The 23,642-nt window shown below is 36.2% G+C and overlaps 1 protein-coding gene across 1 annotated transcript in view; it reads right to left on the bottom strand.

The window, feature by feature from the left end:
* Positions 1-18,938: 18,938 nt before the first annotated feature.
* LOC125032365 (carbonic anhydrase-related protein 11-like) overlaps positions 18,939-23,642 on the bottom strand; it is a 63,102-nt gene continuing 58,398 nt past the window's right edge. The window contains exon 4 of the mRNA XM_047623460.1: positions 18,939-18,947. Within this exon, the coding sequence (XP_047479416.1) occupies positions 18,939-18,947 (9 nt within the window). The remainder of the gene's footprint in view (positions 18,948-23,642) is intronic.

The raw sequence follows: 23,642 nt of genomic DNA, 5'->3' as shown, positions 1-23,642 counted from the left end.
CATATATATGTATATATATATATATATATATATGTATATATAAAATGTATATATATATAAATATGCATATACATACATACATACATGTATATATATATATAATATATATATATATATATATATATATATATATATATAAATATGCATATACATACATACATACATGTCTGTATGTGTATGTATGTATATATATACATATACCTACATACATACATGTGTGTATGTATGTATATATATTATATACATGTATACATACATACATACATACATACATATATATAATATATATATATATATATATATGTAGTATAATCATAGTAAGCTTGATAATTATTATAATACATGAACGCTTGCATGTTTTTCACTCGATTCCCGCGTCGTCACTAAACAGCGCAGAGCCTTAGTTAACAAGGCGAGATTCCGGGATGGCAGCTCCCCCCTCCCCTCCTCCCCTCCCTCCCCATTGCCCTCCTCTGTTCCTCTCCTTCTCTCTTCTCTTCTCTCTCCAGGTTTGTTTTTGTTTTTTTCTCAGTCTCGCTGTTTTTTTTTTTTTTTTTTTCATCTTCTCTCTCCTTATTTTTTTTTTTTTCTTTCTTCGTTTTTCTGCCTCTCCTATTCTCGCTTTTTTTCTTCTTTCCTTCATCTCCTCTCCCCTCCCTGTCGGTTATCTCTTCCCACACCTGTTCCCCTTTCTCTTCTCTCCTTCTTTATTTTCTCTCCCCCCCCCCCCCTCACCATCCTTTCCTCCTTTTCTCCCCAACATCTTCCCCTTACTTCCCTTCTCCCCTCTTTCCCCCACTTCTCGCTTTATCTCTATCCGCCTTTCTTTACTTCTTACTTCCCTCTCCCCTCACCTCCTACCCTCCCTTCCCTTCCTGCTTCCACCCCCCCCTCCCCTCATTATCTTATCCTTCCTCATCCCCTCTCTCTGCTTCTCATCCCTCCCCTCTATCAACCTTCCCCTCCCTCTCCCTCTCCCCTCTCCCCTCTCTCACCTCCACTATCCTTCCCCTCCCTTCCCTCTCCCCATCTCTCCCTCCCCCCACCCCTCCCATCCCTCCCCCTCCTTCTAACTCCCCCCACCCCTCCCTTCCCTCCCCCTTTCCTCTCCTCTCCCCCCACCCCTCCCTTCCCTCCCCCTTCCCTCTCCTATCCCTCCCCCACCCCACCCGTCCCTTCCCTCCCCTCCCCCCTCACTCTCCCTCCCCCCCACCCTCTCCCCTCCCTCCTTCCCTCCCCATCTGGTGCATACACGAGGAAAATCCACAGTAAGACGTTGCTAACAAGAATGCGACCTTTACCGTCCCGAGGAAAATCTTGGGATGAAAAATAAGGCGATGAAAGTGATATTAAATGCTTGTATTTTTTTTTTTTTTTGATGTTGTTTTTATATCTTAATTTTCATTTTTTATTTTTTTTTATTTCTTTTTGTAAACATAATATATATATATATATATTTTTTTTCGGATTTCTTCATTGTTATTTTTGTATGTGTAGATTATGAAGAGAATAAATAAAGATGAAATAGTCTTGCGTAAAATTAAAATGATAAGGATAGGAAGACATAACAAGGATTAATAAATATAATAAGAGCTGTGTGAGTATGTGTGTGTGTGTGTACGTGTGTGTGTGTGTGTGTGTGTATGTGTGTGTGTGTGTGTGTGTTTGTGTTTGTGCGTGTGTGTGTATGATAGTTAATGCAGGTTTCCTAGTCTCTCTCTCTCTCTCTCTCTTATTTTCCCTCTGTCTCATTCTCTCTCTCTCTCTCTCTCTCTCTCTCTCTCTCTCTCTCTCTCTCTCTCTCTCTCTCTCTCTCTCTCTTGTGTTTGTGTTTGTGTTTGTGCGTGTGTGTGTATGATAGTTAATGCAGGTTTCCTAGTCTCTCTCTCTCTCTCTCTCTTATTTTCCCTCTGTCTCATTCTCTCTCTCTCTCTCTCTCTCTCTCCCTCTCCCTCCCCCACTCTCCTCTGCACCCCTTTCATTCATTTCGACATATAAAAGAGAGAAAACAAAAAATCCTTTCCCATTTATTAGTTAATGCTCGTGATTAGGGTCCAAAGCTTTACGAAAAAAAGTTAGAATTACATTGACCTTTTATCGAACAGATGCTAGTAATCAGATATACGAAGAGAATAGCCAATTGTTTTTTTTTTTTTTTTTTTTTTTTTTTTTTCACTGACTGGCAGCTGTGTTCACTGTTGTTAATAATGTTCATCAGAAATCGAACTGAAATGAACACATCCCAACTTCCAGCTATTTGTTACATACGTTCACCCTGTTAAGTCTGATAATGACTGTTATATTATGTTTATGTAACAATAAACTGTTATTCTAAGTTGTGTTATGTTTGATACTTACCTGGTCTATATATGACATAAATAATAAGGTAATTGTTTCATATCGATATTAAATTATGTGTTATATTTTTTATTTAATTGAAAACTATCGATAAATGTTAACTACCATTAATGTTATTTCTTAAAAACTCAAACATAATAATTCTTACCTCTCTAGTGTACGAAATTAATCGCATCAAAACTCATATAACCGTTTCTGCATAACTAACAACAATTAAGTACCTATTAATTTCCAGTTCTTTCGTAAGGTTGCTCATAAATTTTCGTTCAAGGAATAATATCTCACCTGGACGGACGGAAAATGCAAAATACCTCAAATTCCTCTCGTGGTGCCTTCAAACTGGGGGAATACGTAGGGAAGAAAAAAAAGGAGAAAAAATAAGACGTAGGAGGAAGAGGAAGGAATGGAGGAAGGAGGAGATAGAGGAGGAGAAAGAGGAAGGGAGGGAGGAAGAAGGAGATGGAGGAGGAGGAGAAAGAGGAAGGGAGGGAGGAAGAAGAAGAGGGATGAAGGAGAAAGAGGAGGGAGGGAAGAAGAAGAAGAGGGATGGAGGGGGAAGAGGAAGGAGGGAGTAAGAAGGAGATGGAGGGGGATAAAGAGGAAGGAGGGAGGAAGAAAGAGACGGAGGAGGAGAAAAAGGAAGGGAGGAAGTAAGGAGATAGAGGAGGAGAAAGAGGAAGGAGTGAGGGAGGAGAAAGAGGAAGGAGTGAGGAAGGAGATGGAGGAGGAAGAGGAGGAGGAGGAGGAAGAGGAGGAGGAGGAGGAGGAGGAGGAGGAGGAGGAGGAGGAGGAGGAGGAGGAGGAGGAGGAGAAGGAGGAGGAGGGGGGAGAAGAAGAAAAGGAAGGAAGGGAGAGAGAAGGAGAAGAAGGAGGAGGAGGAGGAGGAAGAGGAGGGGGAGAATTAGAGGGAAAAAAGGAAAGAAAGAAGAATATAAAGAAGAAAAGAAGAGGAAGATAAAAATAACAGAATAATAATGATAATGATAATAATAATGATAATAACAAAAAGAAGATAATGAAGTAGCAGTCTCAGAAACAGACGAAAAGAAAAGAAAATGGAGGAAGAAAGTGAAAGACGAAGCTTAAGTTTCATTATCACACATCTTGGTGTTCTCCCCCCTCCCCCTCCCCCTCCCCCACACTTCCTCTCCCCCCCTCCCATCTCTCTTCCCCGCCCCTTCCTCTGTCTCTCCTTCTCTTCGTTCACTTTTACTCTCTCCCCCTTCCACTTCCTCTTCTCGTCTCTCCTCCCTTGCTGAATCTCTCTCCTCCCCTTCTCTCTCCTTCTTCATCTTCTCTCCTTCTTCATCTTCTCCCCTCCTCTTTGCTTTCTGTTCTTCCCCTGATCCTATCTTCTTCTCCTCCTCTTTCTCCCATCCTTCCCCTTTCCCTCCCCTCCTCCCCTCCTCCCAATGCCTTTTAATAATAATGATAGTAATCGTCAAAGTGATGCCAATAATAATGATGATTATAATAAACACAATAGTGATATTGATAATGATGATGATGATAATAATGATGATGATAGCAATGGAAAGGTAATGATAACAATTATAACAATAATAAGGAAAATAATAATATCAAAGATAAGGATAATAATAATAACAATGATAATGATAATGATATCAATAATGAAAAAAATGAGAATAATGATATTAACTATCATTATAATAACTACAACAATAACAATAATAATAATAACATTGATGATAATGAAAATAATAATAATAGTACTGATAATAATGATAATAATAATAATAATAATAATAATAATAATAATAATAATAATAATAATAATAAAAGTAACAATAATAATAATGATAATGATAATAATGATAATGAGAATGATAATAATGATCACAATAATGATTATGATAATGATAACATTAACCGAGATAAAAATTGTCATCATTATTATTATCACGATTCTCAACATCATTACTACAACTTTTCCTTATCATTAACAACACCATAGTTTCATCAATATTTTGCCCAATAATTGCCAGAACCTTAAATCATCTGAATATCAATATGCAACAGTTCCTTCAGTGACATCAAACGAATTCTTGCAACAATTACCAAGTCGCCCTCTTGCAACAGAAACATCATGCAAAGTTAGTTTATGCAGATTCTATCTCTCTCTCTCTCTCTGTCTCATTCCCCCACCCTTTTGCTCACAGTGCCAATATATGCAAAAGTTTTCCCAGCCAATTTGTTGAGTTTAACTGTGAGAAGGACGGGGTTGATCTACAAGACAGGTGGGGGGTTGGGGAAGTTGGGGATTGGGGGAGGGGGTAAGGGGGTTGTGAGGGGTGTAAGAAATGTCTGGAGAAAGTCTTTGGTTGTTCAAAAAACTTTTTAGCTGATAAATCTCGAAAAGCTGAAAGGTGGGGGTGGGGATGGAGGTGATAGGGAGATGGGGAGAGAGAGAAGGAGAGGGAGAGGGGAGTAGGGGAAGGTGTTGAGGAGGTGGGATTGGGGAGGAGGAGGAGGGGGAAGAGGACAAAGGAAAGGAGAAGGAGAAGGAGAAGGAGGAGGAGGAGGAAGAAGAGAAAGAGGAGGAGGAGGAGGAGGAGGAGGAGGAGGAGGAGGAGGAGGAGGAGGAGGAGGAGGAGGAGGAGGAGAAGAAGAAGAAGAAGAAGAAGAAAAAGAAGAAGAAAAAGAAGAAGAAGAAGGAGGAGTAAGAGGAGATGAAGAAAAAGAAGAAGAAGAAGAAGAAGAAGAAAGAGAAGGAGGAGGAGGAGAAGGATGAGAAGGAGAAGGAGAAGGAGAAGGAGAAGGAGAAGGAGAAGGAGGAGGAGGAGGAGAAGAAAATAAAGAAGGAGAAGGAGGAGGAAGAGGAAGGAAGAGAGAAAGAGAAAGATAAGGAGGTGAAGGTGTGAAAAGGGAGATGGGGAGGGGAGAGGCAAAGAGGAGAGGGAGAAAATGGCTGGAGGCTGTTAGGAGTGTTGGACAGGTGCAGTGGGGAGGAAAATGTGAAGGGAAGGTATAAGGAAGGAGAGGTGGAGAAGGGAAGAGGGAGGGGAAGTGATGGTGAGGTGTGGGGAGGAGGATAGAAGGGGAAGTAGGGCGGGGGAAGGGAGAGACGAGTAAGTGGTAAAAGGAGAGAGGTAAGTGCCGGTTTTACAGCTGAGATAAGCTCCTTACTTCTTTTATTTATTTCATTTTATTTCCCCTATGGCCACCTTAAAGGTGATCGAAATTCCTCAAAAAGGACATAAATAAGAAGTTTACGACTCAGCTGGGCGACGAAGTGGTGACTTTTTTATTAGACGAATCTTACCCATAAGACTAGGTAGTGAAATTGGGAGGGAGGGCCCGTAGAGTATGCCCGACCCCCGTGAGTCTTCTTTGTATATTTAATTTCCATTACGGCCACCGGAAGGTAATCGAAATGAAAATAAAATCCAAAAATAAGATGTTTAGAACTAAAAGGGGCAAGTAATAGGCAACTGCTTTTGGTATGAGAGTCTCGACCATGGTACAAAGTAGTGAAACAGGGAGGGAAAGTCCGTAGAGAATAAGAAAAAGCGTGCGAGATTTGACCCCATAAAATCAAGGTAGTGAAACAGGGAGGGACAACCCGTAGAGTACAAGCGAGGCATTTAAGCCCCTATGGTGGGTAAGGGAACTAAAGGAAGTTAATGAGGTTATAAAAGCTAATATAACCGTCCCTCCAACCAATGCTTACCAATCTCCATTACGTAGACCTAACAAGGCATGCTATCTAACTATGTGTTTGAACCCTCGTGCCTTTATTAGATCAGCATGGCCTAATGCTTGACTAAGGTCGTTCATTCTGGAATAATTTTATATGTTTCTCCTAATTGCAGCATATCGTGTTATAGACCAGTGATCACTTGACAGTAGTTTTATGGCTGCATTTGGCAAACTTGAACATATAGATTGTAAACATATAAGATTAAAAAAAAAAAAAAAAAAAAAAAAATACTGGCAAGATAAAGGGATGAATCTATCATTATCATTTAACATTATCCTCGTTATCATTATTTTATCAGTAATGTTTCTGTTATTGTTATTTTTGTTATCGTGTTATTGTTATCATCATTATAATGGTTTTTGTTATTGCCATTATCATTATCATTGTAATTAGCATTATCTTTCTCAATATCATTATCATCATCAAGATTATCACCATAATCATTGTCGTTATTATTGTTATCGTTGATATTGTTATTGATAATAATGATAATATTAACTATAATATAAATTATAATAATATTAATAATGATCATCTTTATTATCATTATTACCATTATTATTATCTTTATCAATATTATGCTTGTCATTGTTGTTGGGTTGTTGTTATCGTAATCATAATTATCATCGTCATCATTATCATTATCATTATCATCATCATTATCATTATTTTAATATCTGTTGCACATGTTGTTATAGATTTACGAGTACTAATAACTATTTCCACTAGACTAACTAGAACTGATAGCTGGTATACCTTTACTAGAACTAACTACTAGTACATTCTGTCTTATCCTCACTAGCTGGCTTAACTAGAACTAAATGCTAGCACCTTCTGGCTTATCCTTACTAGCTGGCCTAACTAGAACTCATTACTAGTACCTTTTGGTTTATCCTCACGAGCTAACTTCATTAGAACAATTGCTAGCACCGTCTGGCTCACCCTCACGAACTAGCTTTACGAGAACTAATTGCTAGTACCTTGTGGCTTATCCTCACGAGCTGGCCTAAATAGAATTAGTTACAAGTATCGTATGGTTTATCCCCACTAGCTAACTTCATCAGAACAATTGCTAGTACCGTCTGGCTTATCCTCACGAGCTAGCCCAACTTGAACAACTAGCTAGAAATAACTATAACAACTAGTTATAGCTCCCTTTGATCTTCTTCCGCCGAACAATCACTTCCACATAATGAGAAATATTTTTTTTTTGGCTGAAAATATAACCCAACTTGTGTAAAAAGAGAAGAAAGAAAAAAAGAAAAAAGGAAATGATACTCACCAGAATTGCAATCAAAGGATAACTTTACTATTAAAAAAAGAAGAAGAAGAAGAAGAAAGAAAGAAAAAAAAAAAAACATTCCGGAGTTCATTTTGAGACTGACAGAAGATTAAAACGTATTTATTCTTTGCCGATATCATAGCGCCATCTACAATAAATCTCTCTCCCCCCCCCCCCCCAGTTATAAGTCTCTAAGCTATAACTTATTTTTATACAAACCTTTACACTATAACCTTTCCAAGTGAAGTTACTCTACCAACGAATGACATAAACTTTTGCGAAAAATGACGTAGCAAACTGCAGTTAGAAAGAAATATGTGTTTTAAAGATTTCTGGCTCTTGAACAACCGAGCTAAAATCATTTATATTTTATTTTTATATTTATTTTTTTTCGTTCGTATTTTCCCGTTTTTATAATTTGATTAAATTGAAGACTGATATATCTGGTTTACAGCTTGTTTCTATGTTCCCGGCATCGCCATTAGTGTACAATTTTCGACAACATAATAAGCGGTTGTAGTTATTAATATTTTCTTCATTGTCATCATTGTTATCATTATCATTATTACTATCATTTCATTATAATTATAATTATCATTATAGTTATCATTATTATTGTTATTATCATTATCATTATTATTATTGTTATTGATATTATCATTATTATTATTGTCATTATTATTATCATTATTATTATTATTAGTATCGTTATTATCATTATCATTATTATTACTATTATTGTTTTTATTATTATTAGTGTTATCATTATTAGTTTTATTTTTATTATCATATTATTATTATTATTATTATTATTATTATTATTATTATTATTATTATTATTATTATTATTATTATTATTATAATTACTGTTATTATTATCATCATCATCATTTTTAGTATCATCATTATCATTATTATTAGTGTTACTATAACGATTATTTTTATTATTATGATTATCACTACCAATATCAAATCTGTCTCCCCTCTCGTCCTCTCTCTCCCTCTCTCTTTTCTCCCCTCTACTCTCTCTCTCTTTCTCTCTTTAACATTTTCCATTGCAAAATGACAGGGTTAAAACAAATAATTATTTCTACTTTCCTACATCTATTTTAACAAACTAGAAATATCCCTATCTATCTGAAAACTTGACCCCAAAAACTATATTATTAAAACAACAACAGCAACAACAATGTCAACAATAGCAACATCATCATCAACAACAACAAAGACAACAGCATCATCAGTAACAATAACAATAACAACAACAACAAAAAGGGTCGTGACAAAGCTTCCATCGAGAAATACAAGATATGAAGGCTTGTAGTTAAGAAAGGTTGTAGATTGTAGTTTGTTGCGTCATCGTGTTAAAGAGTCAGGTAATATTTGGGCTGGAATTGTGAGGTATTCCTTGGGTGCCTCGGGTTGTGTTTTTGTTGTTTACTGTTGTTGTTTTTGTTGTTTATTGTTGTTAGAGTTGTTGTTTTTGTTGTTTATTGTTGTTAGTTGTTGTTTTTGTGTTGTATTGTTTGCTTTTGTGTTGTAGTTATATTGTTGTTCCTGTTATTGCGTTGTGTGCGTGTGTGTGTGTGTGTGTGTGTGTGTGTATGTGTGTTTTGTTAGTGTTATTGTGTTGCGTTGTCTCTGTTACTGTTGGCTTCATACTGTGGTGCTGGCCTGGGTGTTGTTAGCTGACTAGGTATTCACAGCCCCATTCTACGCAGAAAAGGTATGAATGAGAATGAATACATCCCCGGACAAAACAAGATATTCATTCTCATTCATACCTTTTCTACATTTGTCAACATGAGTACGGTTTTGCTAGCTAGAATCTCCCTTATAATGTAGTTGGCGTATCGTACAGTCTCCTGTCGGGTCTGACTGTTACAAGGGAACAACAGCGTGCGGCATAGACGTGTGCTAATGAGCTACAGAATGCTACTGAGACTCGAGGACGCTGCCTTTGGGGACATTTTCTGTGTTAGGATGTGGCCTTGGAAACCAATTTACGTCTACCTTGAGAGCATTATCTTAGAGGTAGTCTTGCAGTAGCTTTAGCAAAGCTCCCTCGATGTAGAGGCTATTCACTCCATGCTATTGACGTCGAGCGTAGTGACAAAGGGGTCTGTACCCGTATCGAGGGATTTTGTCAGGTAGACGTAGGAGATGAAACGGAGAACTTGTCGAGCTAAAACCGGAGTTCTTATCACTGACTGAATAACGTGTATCAAGGAAATTAATTTATATTCTACGAAGCTTCTTTCAAATCCGTTCTCAAGACAATATCGAGATTTACCCACGATTCATAGGCGAGTCTTCCTTATCTATTTGTAAGTAGTTTAGAGATTTAGGTAATTTCCTTTATAGCGAACACGTTTGGAACATGTCAGCGAAGGGCGCATCAGCTGGTCGGTGCACTTAGGCGGAAGTGTGAGGGTTAATCTTATCTTGACCCGCAGTTTTCGTGGCGACTAAGGCTTTCAGCAGTCTTCCAATCTGGAACTGGGATTGGGTTATTGAATATGACGCTCTCCTTGCCCCACACGCTTTCTCTTCCTCTTCGTGGCTCTGTCTATTTTCGTATATGTGTGTCTGTCTATCTCTTTCTCTCCCTCTCTTCTTCTCTCTCTCTCTCTCTCGCTCTCTCTCTCTTTCTCCATCTCCCTCCCTCCCTCCATCTAACTATCCCTTCCTCTCCCTCCCTCCCCATCCCTCCCTCTCTCTCTTTCTCCTCATCTTACACCTCTCTATGGACCCTCCATCATCTAATCCACCTCATAAATAACACTCCACGACAGTTAATAACCCAGCAGATGTGACCCACATTTGATCATTCTTTTCTGATAACACTGTGAGTCCGGCATTCAGTGTAATTATCATTATTCCGATCCTCTGGTAATGCGTGATAAATATTAGACATGACTGACACTCCCCGATAATTAGCGGCGTCTCTCCCTTCTTCCCCCTTTCGATCTCATCTTGTCCTTATTTCTGATTTTTTTTTTTTTTTGTGCGGAATGAGTACTGATTTTTTTTCTCGCTTGTTTTATTACTATGTGTGTATTTCAGTATCTTTGAGAATTGCATTGCTTTCTATCTGTCTGTCAGTTTGTCTCTCTCTTTCTCTTCTCTCTTTCTGACACACACATACACACACACACACTCACACATACACACACACACTCAAACACACACACACATACACACACACACACACACACACACACACACACACACACACTCAAACACACACACAGTCAAACACACACACACACACACACACACACACACACACACACACACACACACGCACAAAGTTCACATTAATCTGCAAACCGTGATTATTCTTATAGAAAGAAAACCAAAATACAAAATACCCATTACCTCCCCCGAAAAAAAAAAAAAAAATGGAATGTTTTGCAATCACCGAAGTCTATTGGTTTAACGTTCGTTTGTTAGCAGAATTAGACGAAAGGTTAATTGACAGAAAGCGATTAAGATTTATACCTGGGTTGTCTACGCTCCAGGGACAAGCTGATTAGATTTTGGTGGCAAAGGTATTGAAGGAATTTATACAAAGATATTACGATGCATTGACCATAGTTTGTGATTATATTTTGGTCTTTTGTTATTGGACTATGAAAATTTGTGGGTGGGTTGGCCATGGCACGTAGACCATCAGTTATATTTTTGTTGTGTGTGTGTGTGTGTGTGTGTGTGTGTGTGTGTGTGTGTGTGTGTGTGTGTGTGTGTGTTCATATGTCTCTTGCTTAAGAATGGTTATTAGAATAAATGTCTGCATATGTGTCTGTGCATGTATGTATGTACACCTAAATACAATCATAATAACTGTATAATGACAATAATGGTAATGATTTAATCTAAGAAATAATAATGATAATATCAATTATAATATTAATGATGATGATAAAGTTTAAAACATTGATGATAATAATAAAGCAATAATGACGATGGTAAATATATCAACAATAGTAAAGGTACTATTGATTGTGATAATGATAATGATAAACAATGATAATGATAGTAAAAATAGGAGAACCATGATAATGGCTCTCAAACAGCACAGACTTCTGCTAATGTATATATTCCCGCTACAGAATACACATTGTAAATCGAACGCAACATTTAGCAAAATACAAAGTCCTCTGATTCATAGCCTTCCATATTAATTTTCTACCAATCATTGCCCTGGTAATAAGTCCTCTAATTTAGTTCAGAATACAAAATATAATCAACTGGGCCATGGTAAATTCCCCCCCCCCCCAAAAAAAAAAAAAAAAAAAAATCGGCTTCTCTCATCTGTAACTTCACCATCAAAAATCAAATCCACTGGTCCCTGAGCCATGGCCAATCCACCCATAAGTTCTCAAATGATTTCTTAAACTGGTTTTTTATGGACAGGGAGTAACCTACCTATATTATTTTCACCACATCCAGTCAGTAGCATAACAATAACATTTTCCATAACAACATCTACTTAAGTGGTTCCAAGGACATGGCTAATCTACCCCTAAATGTTGATATCTGGGCCTATCAATTTTTACCACATGCAGTTATTAGCTTAACACCTATTAATGTTTATCCTTTTTTATCTGCCTTTGTCTGTCTGTCTCTCAGTCTCTCAGTCTCTCTCTCTCTCTCGTTCTCTGTTTGTCTCTCTCTCTTTCTTTCTCTCTCTCACTTTCTCTCTCTATCTCTCTCTCTTTCTCTTTCTCTCTCTCTCTCTCTCTCTCTCTCTCTCTCTCTCTCTCTCTCTCTCATACAGACACAAACTTTCTCTCTCTCTCTCTCTCTCTCTCTCTCTCTCTCTCTCACACACACAAACTCACACACACTCTCTCTCGCTTTCTCTCTCTCTCTCTCTCTCTCTCTCTCTCTCTCTCTCTCTCTCTCTCTCTCTCTCTCTCTCTCTCTCTCTCTCTCTCTCTCTCACATACACACACACATACACACTCAAACACACACACTCTCTCTCTTTCTCTCTCATTCACACACAAACACACATACACACACACACACACTCAAACCTACACCTACACCCATCCACACGTAACAAAGGAGCAGGAAAGGAGGAAGGAAGGACACGCCCATATCACCTCTTGCAAGATTGAAAGACACAATCGGACGCGCTATCTTAAGGGACAATAGTATGGGAAATCGAATCCACGAAAGCAGGCAATCAGCAGTTTACGTGTCCGGATCCGCGGGTGAGGCTTTGTCGGGAGTTTTGAGGAGGATAGCGGCAAGAGAGAGAGAGGGAGAGGGGGGGGGGGGTAGGGAAAGAGGGTGGGATGGGGATATTTGGGGAGGGGGAGGGGGAGAGGGAGAGAGGGTATATGTATATGTATATATATACATATGTATACACATGTATATATATATATATATATATATATATATATAACATATATATGTATATATATATTTATATATATATATATATATGGTATATGTTTATATATATAAATATATATAGATATAAATATATAGAAATATAAATATAAACACACACACACACACACACACACACACACACACACACACACACACACACACACACACACACACACACACACACACACACACGTATGCGTTCGTGTCTTTGTATATGTATGTTTGCATACAATAGATAGATTACAAAACTGAATATATACTATATTGAATATATAACAATGGATAGATTACTATACTGAATATATATGCTATATTGAATACAAGACAGAATACTGTACTGAATATTTATATTACGTTAAATATATGACGACAGATATATTACAATACTGAATATATAAAGCACATACTTTACAACACACACACACACACACACACACACACACACACACACACACACACACACACACACACACACAGTCGAATCAACAATCTATTTTTTCGTCAGAGTAAATTGCCAGTGACAATTCGTGTTATTTTACACTGACAACAAGCAGACTCGCCAAAACAAATGAAAAATAGCGAAAACGAATTATAAGTTTTACCAAATCATATGATCAGTAAACAACAACCTAAACGCATTTGATTAATTGCAAATCGTTCTGTAGCTTATATTATCGGATACGATTCTGTCAGGCAAAAGGAATTCGATTCCCTGTATAACGAAATCCATCTGTGTTGTACTGTTATGTCCAGACATTATTTAGAAAGTTGAGATTTGGCAACAAGTATGAGGATGTTGCGTCGATTTGAAGTGATTCCGTCTCTCTTTCTGTCTAATTATCTATCTATCTATCTATCTATGCACACACAAACACACGTACACGCACACCTACACTTATACACACACACACACACTTACACACACTCACACACACAGACACACCCTCAGACACACCACAGACACACACAGACACACACACACACATCTAGCTATCTATTATATATACAAAAGTGTTAATATCCTATTCATGACTCCTCCCCTTTGATTATTTCTTCTAAATTCCTACAATTACAATAACATTTCCACACTCAAAACCTTCAACATATCATGCCATTAATTCTGTTCAGCAGCTTAACGTAATCTCAAACATCAGTGTCGGGGAAAAGGTCAATTAACATTACCTCATTGTTCAATTAACATTCAATTAACATTCCTCATTGTCAATTAACATTACCTCATTGTCAATTAACATTACCTCATAGATGCGAGTGGCGTATGAGGAGGTGGAGGGCATGGGCTGTGTCTGTTTATGTCTGTGTTATGTCTGTTTGTTTGTTTGTCTGTATGTATGTCTCTCTCTCTTTCTCTCTCTCTCTCTCTTTCTCTCTTTTCTCTCTCTCTCATCTTCCTCCCTCCCTCTCTCCCTCCTTCCCTCCCTCCCTCCCTTCCTCCATCCCTCCACCTCTCTCTCTCTCTTACCGTCCCTCCCTCCCTTCCCCCATCTCTCTCTCTCTTTCCCTCCCTCCCCTCCCTCCCTCTCTCTCTCTCTCTCTCTCTCTCTCTCTCTCTCTCTCTCTTTCTCTCTCTCTCTCTCTCTCTCCCTCTCTCTCTCTCTCTCTCTCTCTCCCTCTCTCTCTTTCAGGACAGAACTTCTTTAAAAAAAAAACTCTATCCATCATGCATCTATACACGTACATATGATATATTCAAAGCACATATTGTATAGGAAAATGTGTAGGTATAGCGGCTGGGGGTGGGGTGGGGTGGGGGGGGGGGTCGGTGAGGGGGGGGGGGGGGGGGTCCTATGTTACATCAAAGCCCCGTTTGATCCGAGTTAATCTGTTAACCTGTGATCATTGTTATTCTGTTAAGCGACTCGATAAAGAATGGGTTACTTGTCATTGTTGTTGTTGGTGATATTGTTGTTGTTATTATTAGTATTATCATTGTTATTGTTATAATTATTGCTATCATTATCATTATATTTGTTATTATTACTATTATTATTATTATTATTACTTTTATTATTATTATTATTATTACTTTTATTATTATTACTTTTATTTTTATTACGTTTATTATTATTACCTTTATTACTATTATTATTATTACTATTTTTTTATTATTATCATTATTATCTATTACTATTATTATCATCAATATTATTATTATTGTTATCATTACTATGATTGTAATAATAATGATGATAATAATAATAATAATAATAGCAGTAGTAGTAGTAGTAGCAGTAGTAGTCCTAGTATTAGCATTAGTATTACTATTAACTGCTATTGTTATTGCTGTTGTTGTTGTTATTATCATTATTATCATTATTAGTAATACTATTATTATTATTATCATTATTATCATTATTATGAATACTATTATTATTATTATCATCATTATTATTAATACTATCACTATTGTTATTATCATCATTATTATTGTTACTATTATTATTATTATTATTATTATTATTATTATTAATATTATTGTTATTATCAAATATTATTGTCATTATGATTATTATTATTATTGTTTTATTATTTTAGTAGTTACTGTTGTTATTGTTATCATCATCATTACTATTACTAATATTATTGTTTTCTTAGCGAATCATTGTTATTTTTATAATTATTGTAATTATCATCATCATAACAATCATTGTTGTTATTGTCATTCTTATTATTATCCTCCTCATTGCAGATTGCACCACTCACTGCCACTATATGTTACAAACATGTATTTTTTCGCTTATATCTTTTCCATCATTATATTGAAAAATAAACGAAAATATATTGAACAGGGATAAATGACGTCATAGCGTTTAGCCAATGAAAATACGCCGTGAGATGCCAGATATAGCTAGATAAATCATCATTAGTATAATTGACTCGATATTACTATAATTACCAGAAGTAGAAAAAGAAATCCACTTTTTCATTCGTGATAACAAAGTGTTCCCTGTCATAAACAGCTGTCAGAATACTTTAGGGAAAAGGCTGTTTCATTTTTGAGTTCATTAGGCTGAATAAAATCTGTGCTGCGCATTTTAGGTACCTCTATTATTAACAAAATACACGTTATCATTATCATTGTTATTGTTATTTTTGTCATTACTACTGGTGTTGTTGATATTATTGTTATTATGGTTATTGTTATTGTTATTATGATTATTGTTATTGTTATTATCGTTATTTTTATTATTATCATTATTATTGTTATCACTCGTCTTCTCTTATCATCATTATTACTATTGGTTTCCTCATTACCATTATTTTTGTCACTATCATTATCATTATTTTTAGCATCACAATTACCGCCATCATTATCTTCCCCACAATAGTCACTATCATCATTATCATTGATATTATGAAGATCATTTTCCTTATCTTTACATCTTTATCACCATTTTGTTCACTATCATCAAATACGATTCTCAATATCTTAACGATTATTATCCTAATTAACGACTATCAGATTTAATCATACCTTATACCTTGATACAACAAAGCAAATGTACTGAAAGATATTTAAAGTAAAAATATTGATGTTCTAATATCGTAAATATTATTGGTATTTGAAAATATGTTATTCATGTATTTGAAAATATAATATTCAACGTGATAAAACTAGGAATTTTATTGTTATATCTATCATCGATATTGATATTATTGGTATCATTTTCTTTATCATTTAATATTATGTTGATTATTATGATTCATAACTTCATTGTTGTCATTACAAATGCATATAATTTTATCATCACTGTAAATATCATTATGATGGATTTTATCATTAACATCTTGGGACGAGTGTATGAAATATAACCGGTCATCATTATCATTATTATTTGCGTCATTATCCTCATTATCTTCCTTATTCTTACTACCATTACGACCGTTCCCTCCAATTAACATCCATAATTCTCCTCCTTTTTCCATCATCACCATCATCATCACCATTGTCAACACCATAATCACTATCACCACTATCCCCACCACAATTTTGATTACCACCATCGCTATCATCATCACCATCACCACCGTTACCACAGTCATTACCATCACCATCACTATCATCATTATCACGACCACAAGCAACATCAGAACCACCACCACCGTCACACAAGATCAGATCTCACCATTCCAACAACAACAACAACAAAACATAAAAAAACAAAAACAAAAAACAAACAAAAAAACATTAAGGCACCCCACGTGTACCCAGCTGCAGTGAAATGTCGAAATTGGTAATACCCATTAATTGCCACCCCCCCCCCCCCTGCTCCCCCCGATTTTTCGCACCATTATTTATCGACATTGATGAAATGGGGGGGGGGGGGGGGGGAGACCAGGCAGTGATTGACAAGGCTGCTGAATGCGGTTTTTCATTTCTCTTTCAATGGATGTGTTATGCGGGTTGTTTGTGTTCTTGTATGTTGGTATGCCTGTTTGTCTATATGATTTTAGCATTTGTACGTGCGTGTATGTACACTCGCTAAAACAAAAAGTATCTTTACTCGATGAAACCGAAACGATCGCTTGGAGTTGATTCGGCAATGTTGGTACTTGTTGTTTTCAAAGCTCGGAACAGATGAAGCTTCACAGTGTTTCAGAGATTAGTGTTTCGGAGCTGACATGGCTTGGGCCTCGTATCAGGCCAATATCAGCAATAGAGACCTCACAGACCATTTGTAGCGTCATAATTACGCTTTACTCTGAGGGACTATCAAGAGCCTAAATGTCAAGATTAAGTATTTCTAAACCAACCGTGTCTCTGTGGGATCTAGCGACAGCAAGCAATTGGATCCACCGGAGACAAGGCCACAAGCGGGCGCCTGAGATACACGGCGGAGGAAGAATAGGTAAATGTCATTCAAAATTATATATCAGTGTTCTATGGAAGACAAGTAGGAAGCTTGAGAAGGGGGCGTGGCCGGTATTTAGTTGCCACGCCCTCTCCCTGTGAGTAATTTTCTTCTTAATTATTTATTTTCATTATCTGTTAACCCATTCAGCCCCATGTGACATGAATACATGCCATGCCCACTGTAATACACGTTTATTTATTGTATTTACACATAGATGGCTCTACAATTCTTAATCCAGTTATCAGACAAGTTCTACAAGTTCTTAAGCCAGTTATCAGAACTACCTATCTCACCCGTTTACCCTCTTCCTTCACTTTAGGAAAGGGTCTTTGGTATCATTTCATTGTCTGAAATAATTTAATGACAATTTAATAATCATAACATCAAGAACAGCCATCTGTATGTAACAAAATTCACCAAATACTACAGGAGGCAGAACATAAATCCGGGGCGAATGGGTTAACAATCCATAACTACTTCAAGGGATACGATCCCCTTTTTGTTCTACTGGCAACAGCACGCAGAATGTCAGAAATCGCTGGGCAGTTTGAGTGGCTGCACAACAACGGTGTCGGGGAGGTGACGGATGTCGGGCAAGGCAGATTTACTTGGTATGCCGACTGTCGAAATCCTAGACGAGAAGTTTCTACCAACAGTGAGGGCCATGGTGTCCCCCGAGGCGGAGCCATTTCACCTCGTCCAGGATAACAGCCCCATCTACACGAGCAGTGCCGTGAAGTCGGGATTTCGGCAACACACCGAGATTACGCTGTGCCACATCCACCCGAATCGCCACGTCTCAGTCCCATTGCGAATGTTTGGGCAGCCATGGGCAGAGACTTCTCCCCTGGATTGTACCCATATCGTCGCTGCCCAGACAATTACCGCATAGGAGTGATTAAGTTAATGGTGGCGTTAGTGTCATTCATACCACGTTCGCCAAGCTGGTGGCGCTAACACGAAATATTAATGGGATAACACATTTCAAAACCCTAAATTTTTAAAATGTAGCCAAGCGAAGTGAACAAAACTTTAGAAAAAAATAGTTATTCAAGGGTCATTTTAAGCTGTAATCGGATCTATATAGGTATAAATAGTACAAAAGTTAAAAAAAAAAAAAAAAAAAAAAAAAAAAAAATTGGGGAGGGGGGCAAATAGTCTATGGAGAGTACAACTAACCCCCTGACCTCCCTGCCCCCAAATGACGCCCTATCAGGGATACCAACATTAGGTCGAGCTCACAGTACTTTTCGAAAACGGTTGGAAAAAGTGCTGTGAACTCGACCTGGCATTAGTATCCCTGACAGTTGCGTTATATTTGTAAGTCAGAAAGAGTAAATATAATTTGTTTTAGAGTGGATAGAGGATAGATAGATAGATAGACACACACACACATACATATATACATACACACACACACACACACATACACACACACACACACACACACACACACCTATATATATATATATATATATATATATATATATATATATATATATAATGAATGCCACACTATAAATGGAAAAAGAACGTAGCGTTTCGACCTCGTCAGGAATTCCTCATTTAACAATTAAAAACAGAAATGGATCCATTTCAGTTTTTACTGCGACTGATGAGGAACTCTTGTCGAATTTGAAACGTAATATTATTTCCCTGTTTATAGTGTGGCATTGTCTTAATTTAGTTCTGTATACACGTACATGCAACCATCTATCCATCCATCCACCCACCCACCACAAACGACCTCCAGAAAACACCACAAAGCACCACAAACAACCACACAAAACACCACAAACAACCCCCACAAAGCACCACAAACAACCCCCATAAAGCACCACAAACAACCCCACAAAGCACCACAAACAACCCCCACAAAGCACCACAAACAACCTCCACAAAGCACCACAAACAACCCCCACAAAACACCACAAACAACCCCCACAAAACACCACAAACAACCCCCACAAACAACCCTCGCAAAGCATCACAAACAACCCCCCACAAACCCCGACAAAGCGCCACAAAGAACCCCCACAAAGCGCTACAAACACCCAGCGCCTTCCCTCTCCATCACTCCCCGTTATGAATGACCCAAAGCCCCCACGTTCGTACCGTGTCCTTGTCGCTGTTAATGAATGAGAGGCAGGTTCTCCGCCATGTTCCGGCCGCGACCCGCTGGTACTCACCGTGCTGGCCTGAATTAGGGAAGATCTCGCTACTGTTTTTTTTTTTCTTTTTGTTTTTGTTTCGTTTTGTTTTGTTCTCTGTTTTTTTTTGTTTTTTTGTTTGATTGGTTGAAGCTGTCGTGACGTCATATTTCTGTTTATTTGTTGATTTTTTTTTTGCCATTCGTGTTGTTCGTTTTTGTTATAAGTTATTGTTATTATCATTATTATTATCATCGTCATCGTCATCGTCATCATCATCATCCTCATCATCATCATCATCATCATCATCATCATCATCATCAATCATCATCATCATTATAATTATTATCAGTTTTATCATTATCATCATTATTATTATCATAACTTTTAATATTATTATTATTATTACTGTTACTTTTATTGTTATTATTGTTGTTGTTGTTATTGTTATTATCATTGTCATTACTATTATTATTAGCTTTCTTATTATCATCATCATGATCATTACTATTATCATAATTGCTTATATTATCATTATTATGATAAATATAATTATTTTTATCATCGTTATAATACTATCATCATTATTAACTTTATTATAATCGTTATTAGAAAAAAGTAATATTTTCGCAAGCATTTATTATTATTATTATTATTGTTATTATTATTATTATTATTATTATTATTGTTATTATTATTATTATTATTATTATTATTATTATTATTATAATTATTTCTGTTTAATTGTTGTTATTATCATCATCATCATTATTATTGATACCGTTATTTTCCTTATCATTATCATTATTATTGATATCGTTATCATTATTATCATTGATATCATTATCATCATTATTATTATCATTATTACCATGATAATTGTTGTTGTTGTTGTTATTATTCTTAATATCATATGTCGCCAAGTATATGTGCACAATTTCCCCCAAATATACGTATTCAAAATGCTATCCATGAAATAATCCTTTGTATAGCATTCATTAATACGTGAGACAATGCAGATAAATAGAGACATAGACAATTAATAGTATTTTAGAATTTGAATTTGAAATAAAAGTCAATCTGGATAGGATTTTAGAACCATGTTATACCAAAGAAATTAAAAGATCATGATGATAATGATAATGATGGTGATAAAGATCATAACAATGATATTATTCATATTATTACTATTAATAATAATGATGATAATAATAATAATAACAATAATGAGGAGAACGATAACTATAATTATAATAATAATAGTAATAATGATAACAATAATAATAATAATAATGATAATAATAATAACAATGATAATAATAATAATAATAATTATAACAACAACAACAATAAGGTCAGGAATATCAGCAAAAATAATAAAAATTATAATAATGATAATGATGATAATAATCGACATTTTCTATAACTAAACACTATTCGCGATCCGTTGTGACAATTTCGCCAGGACACACTTTTCGCGAGAGAGATATTCGACGCGAAAGAAAGAGCCTCGCCAAATAATGGCAACTTCACCTCGCCTGGGTTTGCGCCATCATACTGGTCCAAAATATTTTCCCTCGGATTATCAAAAAATATTCTTGCACCGGTCGTTAAGATCTTCGCCAAGAAAATCTCTTTGGCTTATGAGAAATTGTGATAAGAATATTTATTTTTGCGGGTCCCGGTTTAGAAAAAGTATATATATATTTTATTTTTTTATTTTTTTTTTCTTCTCTTCTTATCTCTGTTTTATGTTGGGGGGGGGGAGGGAGGGGGGGATGTCAAAACATTCATTTATGATTTATGATGTTTTGTTTTTGTTATTTTCTGTTAATATAGTTATTGTTATTATCAGCATTGCTATTAATATTATTATTATTATTATTATTATTATTATGACGATGATGATGATGATTACCATTATCATTATTATTGTTATCAGTATTATTACCATTATTATTGCTGTTTTATTGTTGTCATCATCATCATCATCATCATTATTATTACCATTATAATTAATATAATTATTATCATTATTATTATCATCATTATCATCCTAAACATTATTGTTGTTGTTATTATTATTTTTATCATTACTACTACTACTACTATTATTATTATTATTATTATTATTATTATTATTATTATTAATTCCATTTCCTTTTTATTTACTTCCAGTTCGTAATGTTGATTTTATTTTCGTATTAATAAATCTGATTACTATAGAGAAAATAGACTTATATAGGTACATTTAATTCGGAACATGTAATTCTTAACATACACTGAAACTAAACTCTTACATAAATAAATCTTCTAAACCTTGTATAAGCATTTATAAAATATCGATATTTGTTAGATTTTTTCCTTTTTAGATATTCTGTTTCGTGCTTATAATTTTTATTCATTCTTTATAACTATTGTGTCAGTTTAATTTTTCAGTCAAAAAAATCCTTCTCGTGTGTTCTTAAATTATTTATTTGTTTATCATTATTCTTGTCGGTGAGGATTATCTGTTTACATTTTGCACTTTTTCTCAGGCCATTGTCATTCTTTCTCTATCATTTACGTACGTACATTTGTATAGTTTCTTTTTGTTCTGTTTGTCTACCGATAAAAATGTGTTTTTTTGGTGACATTCTTGTTTTTTTTCTTGTTTGTCCTTCCTATGTCTTTTTACCTTCTTTCTCATTTTTTTTTCTCATAAGCTCTCTGTTTTTGTCTCTCTCCCTTTCCCTCTGTCTCTGTCAGTCAGTCTGTCTGTCTATCTGTCTCTTTTCTCTCTCTCTCTCTCTCTCTCTCTTTCTCTTTCTCTTTCTCTATGTATGTATACATCACACATACATACATACATACACACACACAGAGACACACACACACACACACACACACACACACACACACACACACACACACACACACACACACACACACACACACACACACACACACACACACAGACACACACACACACACAAATTTGTCTATCTATATCTATCTTTATTTCTCTCTCTTTCCTTCTATCCCCCCCCCCTCTCTCTCTCTCTCTCCGCTCCCTCTCTAGCTCTAAAAACCGATCTATATTTATTACATTTACCAACCCATATCTTTCAACAATTCCTCAATGTGAAATCTATCCCCCACAACCCTCGCTTCTCACACTCACTCTCGTCCCTCTCTCGCCCTACCTCCTAGCTTGGTGTTCATTCCTATATATATTATTCTTCGGTTGTATATTCCAAAAAGAGAAAATAAATGTTATGCCTTTTGTATAAATTATATTCATATGCCTTCAATCTCCGTTCGGCTTTTAGTCTCATAAATGTTTGTCTTCTGATATGTATCGGAACAATAGCCCCTCAAAAAAAAAAAAAAAAAAAAAAAAAAAACAATCGTATAAATAATATTCATCCTTGGCATTCACTCCTATAAAAGTTTGTCTTCGGTTATTTATCTTAGAGAGAGAGAGGGAGGAGAGAGAGAGAGAGAGAGAGAGAGAGAGAGAGAGAGAGAGAGAGAGAGAGAGAGAGAGAGAGAGAGAGAGAGAGAGAAAAGAAGTGTCCCGATGTCATTCATTTTTTTTATATAAATTATATTTACCTACGTTTCTAACAATAAACATGACTCAGGCCAAAGTGCCCGGGCGCAAATACACATAAAGAGCGTGTATATATATACGAACAGGGAAGAGAAGCGACGAGAATGGCGGCGAGGGCGAGTCGAGCCGTAACGTGACTCTAGTTTAAGCTGAGGCTGACGGACTAAATCCAGGTTGGGTTATGAGAGGCGTTAACTCAGGTGCCCTCCTCACCCCCCCCCCCATCCCGTCCCCTCCAAGCCTTCCCTTC

This window comes from Penaeus chinensis, chromosome 14 (genome assembly GCF_019202785.1).
Source record: "Penaeus chinensis breed Huanghai No. 1 chromosome 14, ASM1920278v2, whole genome shotgun sequence".
Taxonomy (NCBI): domain Eukaryota; kingdom Metazoa; phylum Arthropoda; class Malacostraca; order Decapoda; family Penaeidae; genus Penaeus; species Penaeus chinensis.
Note: the sequence above shows the minus strand (reverse complement) of the source record. Positions and strands in the feature narration are given on the sequence as shown.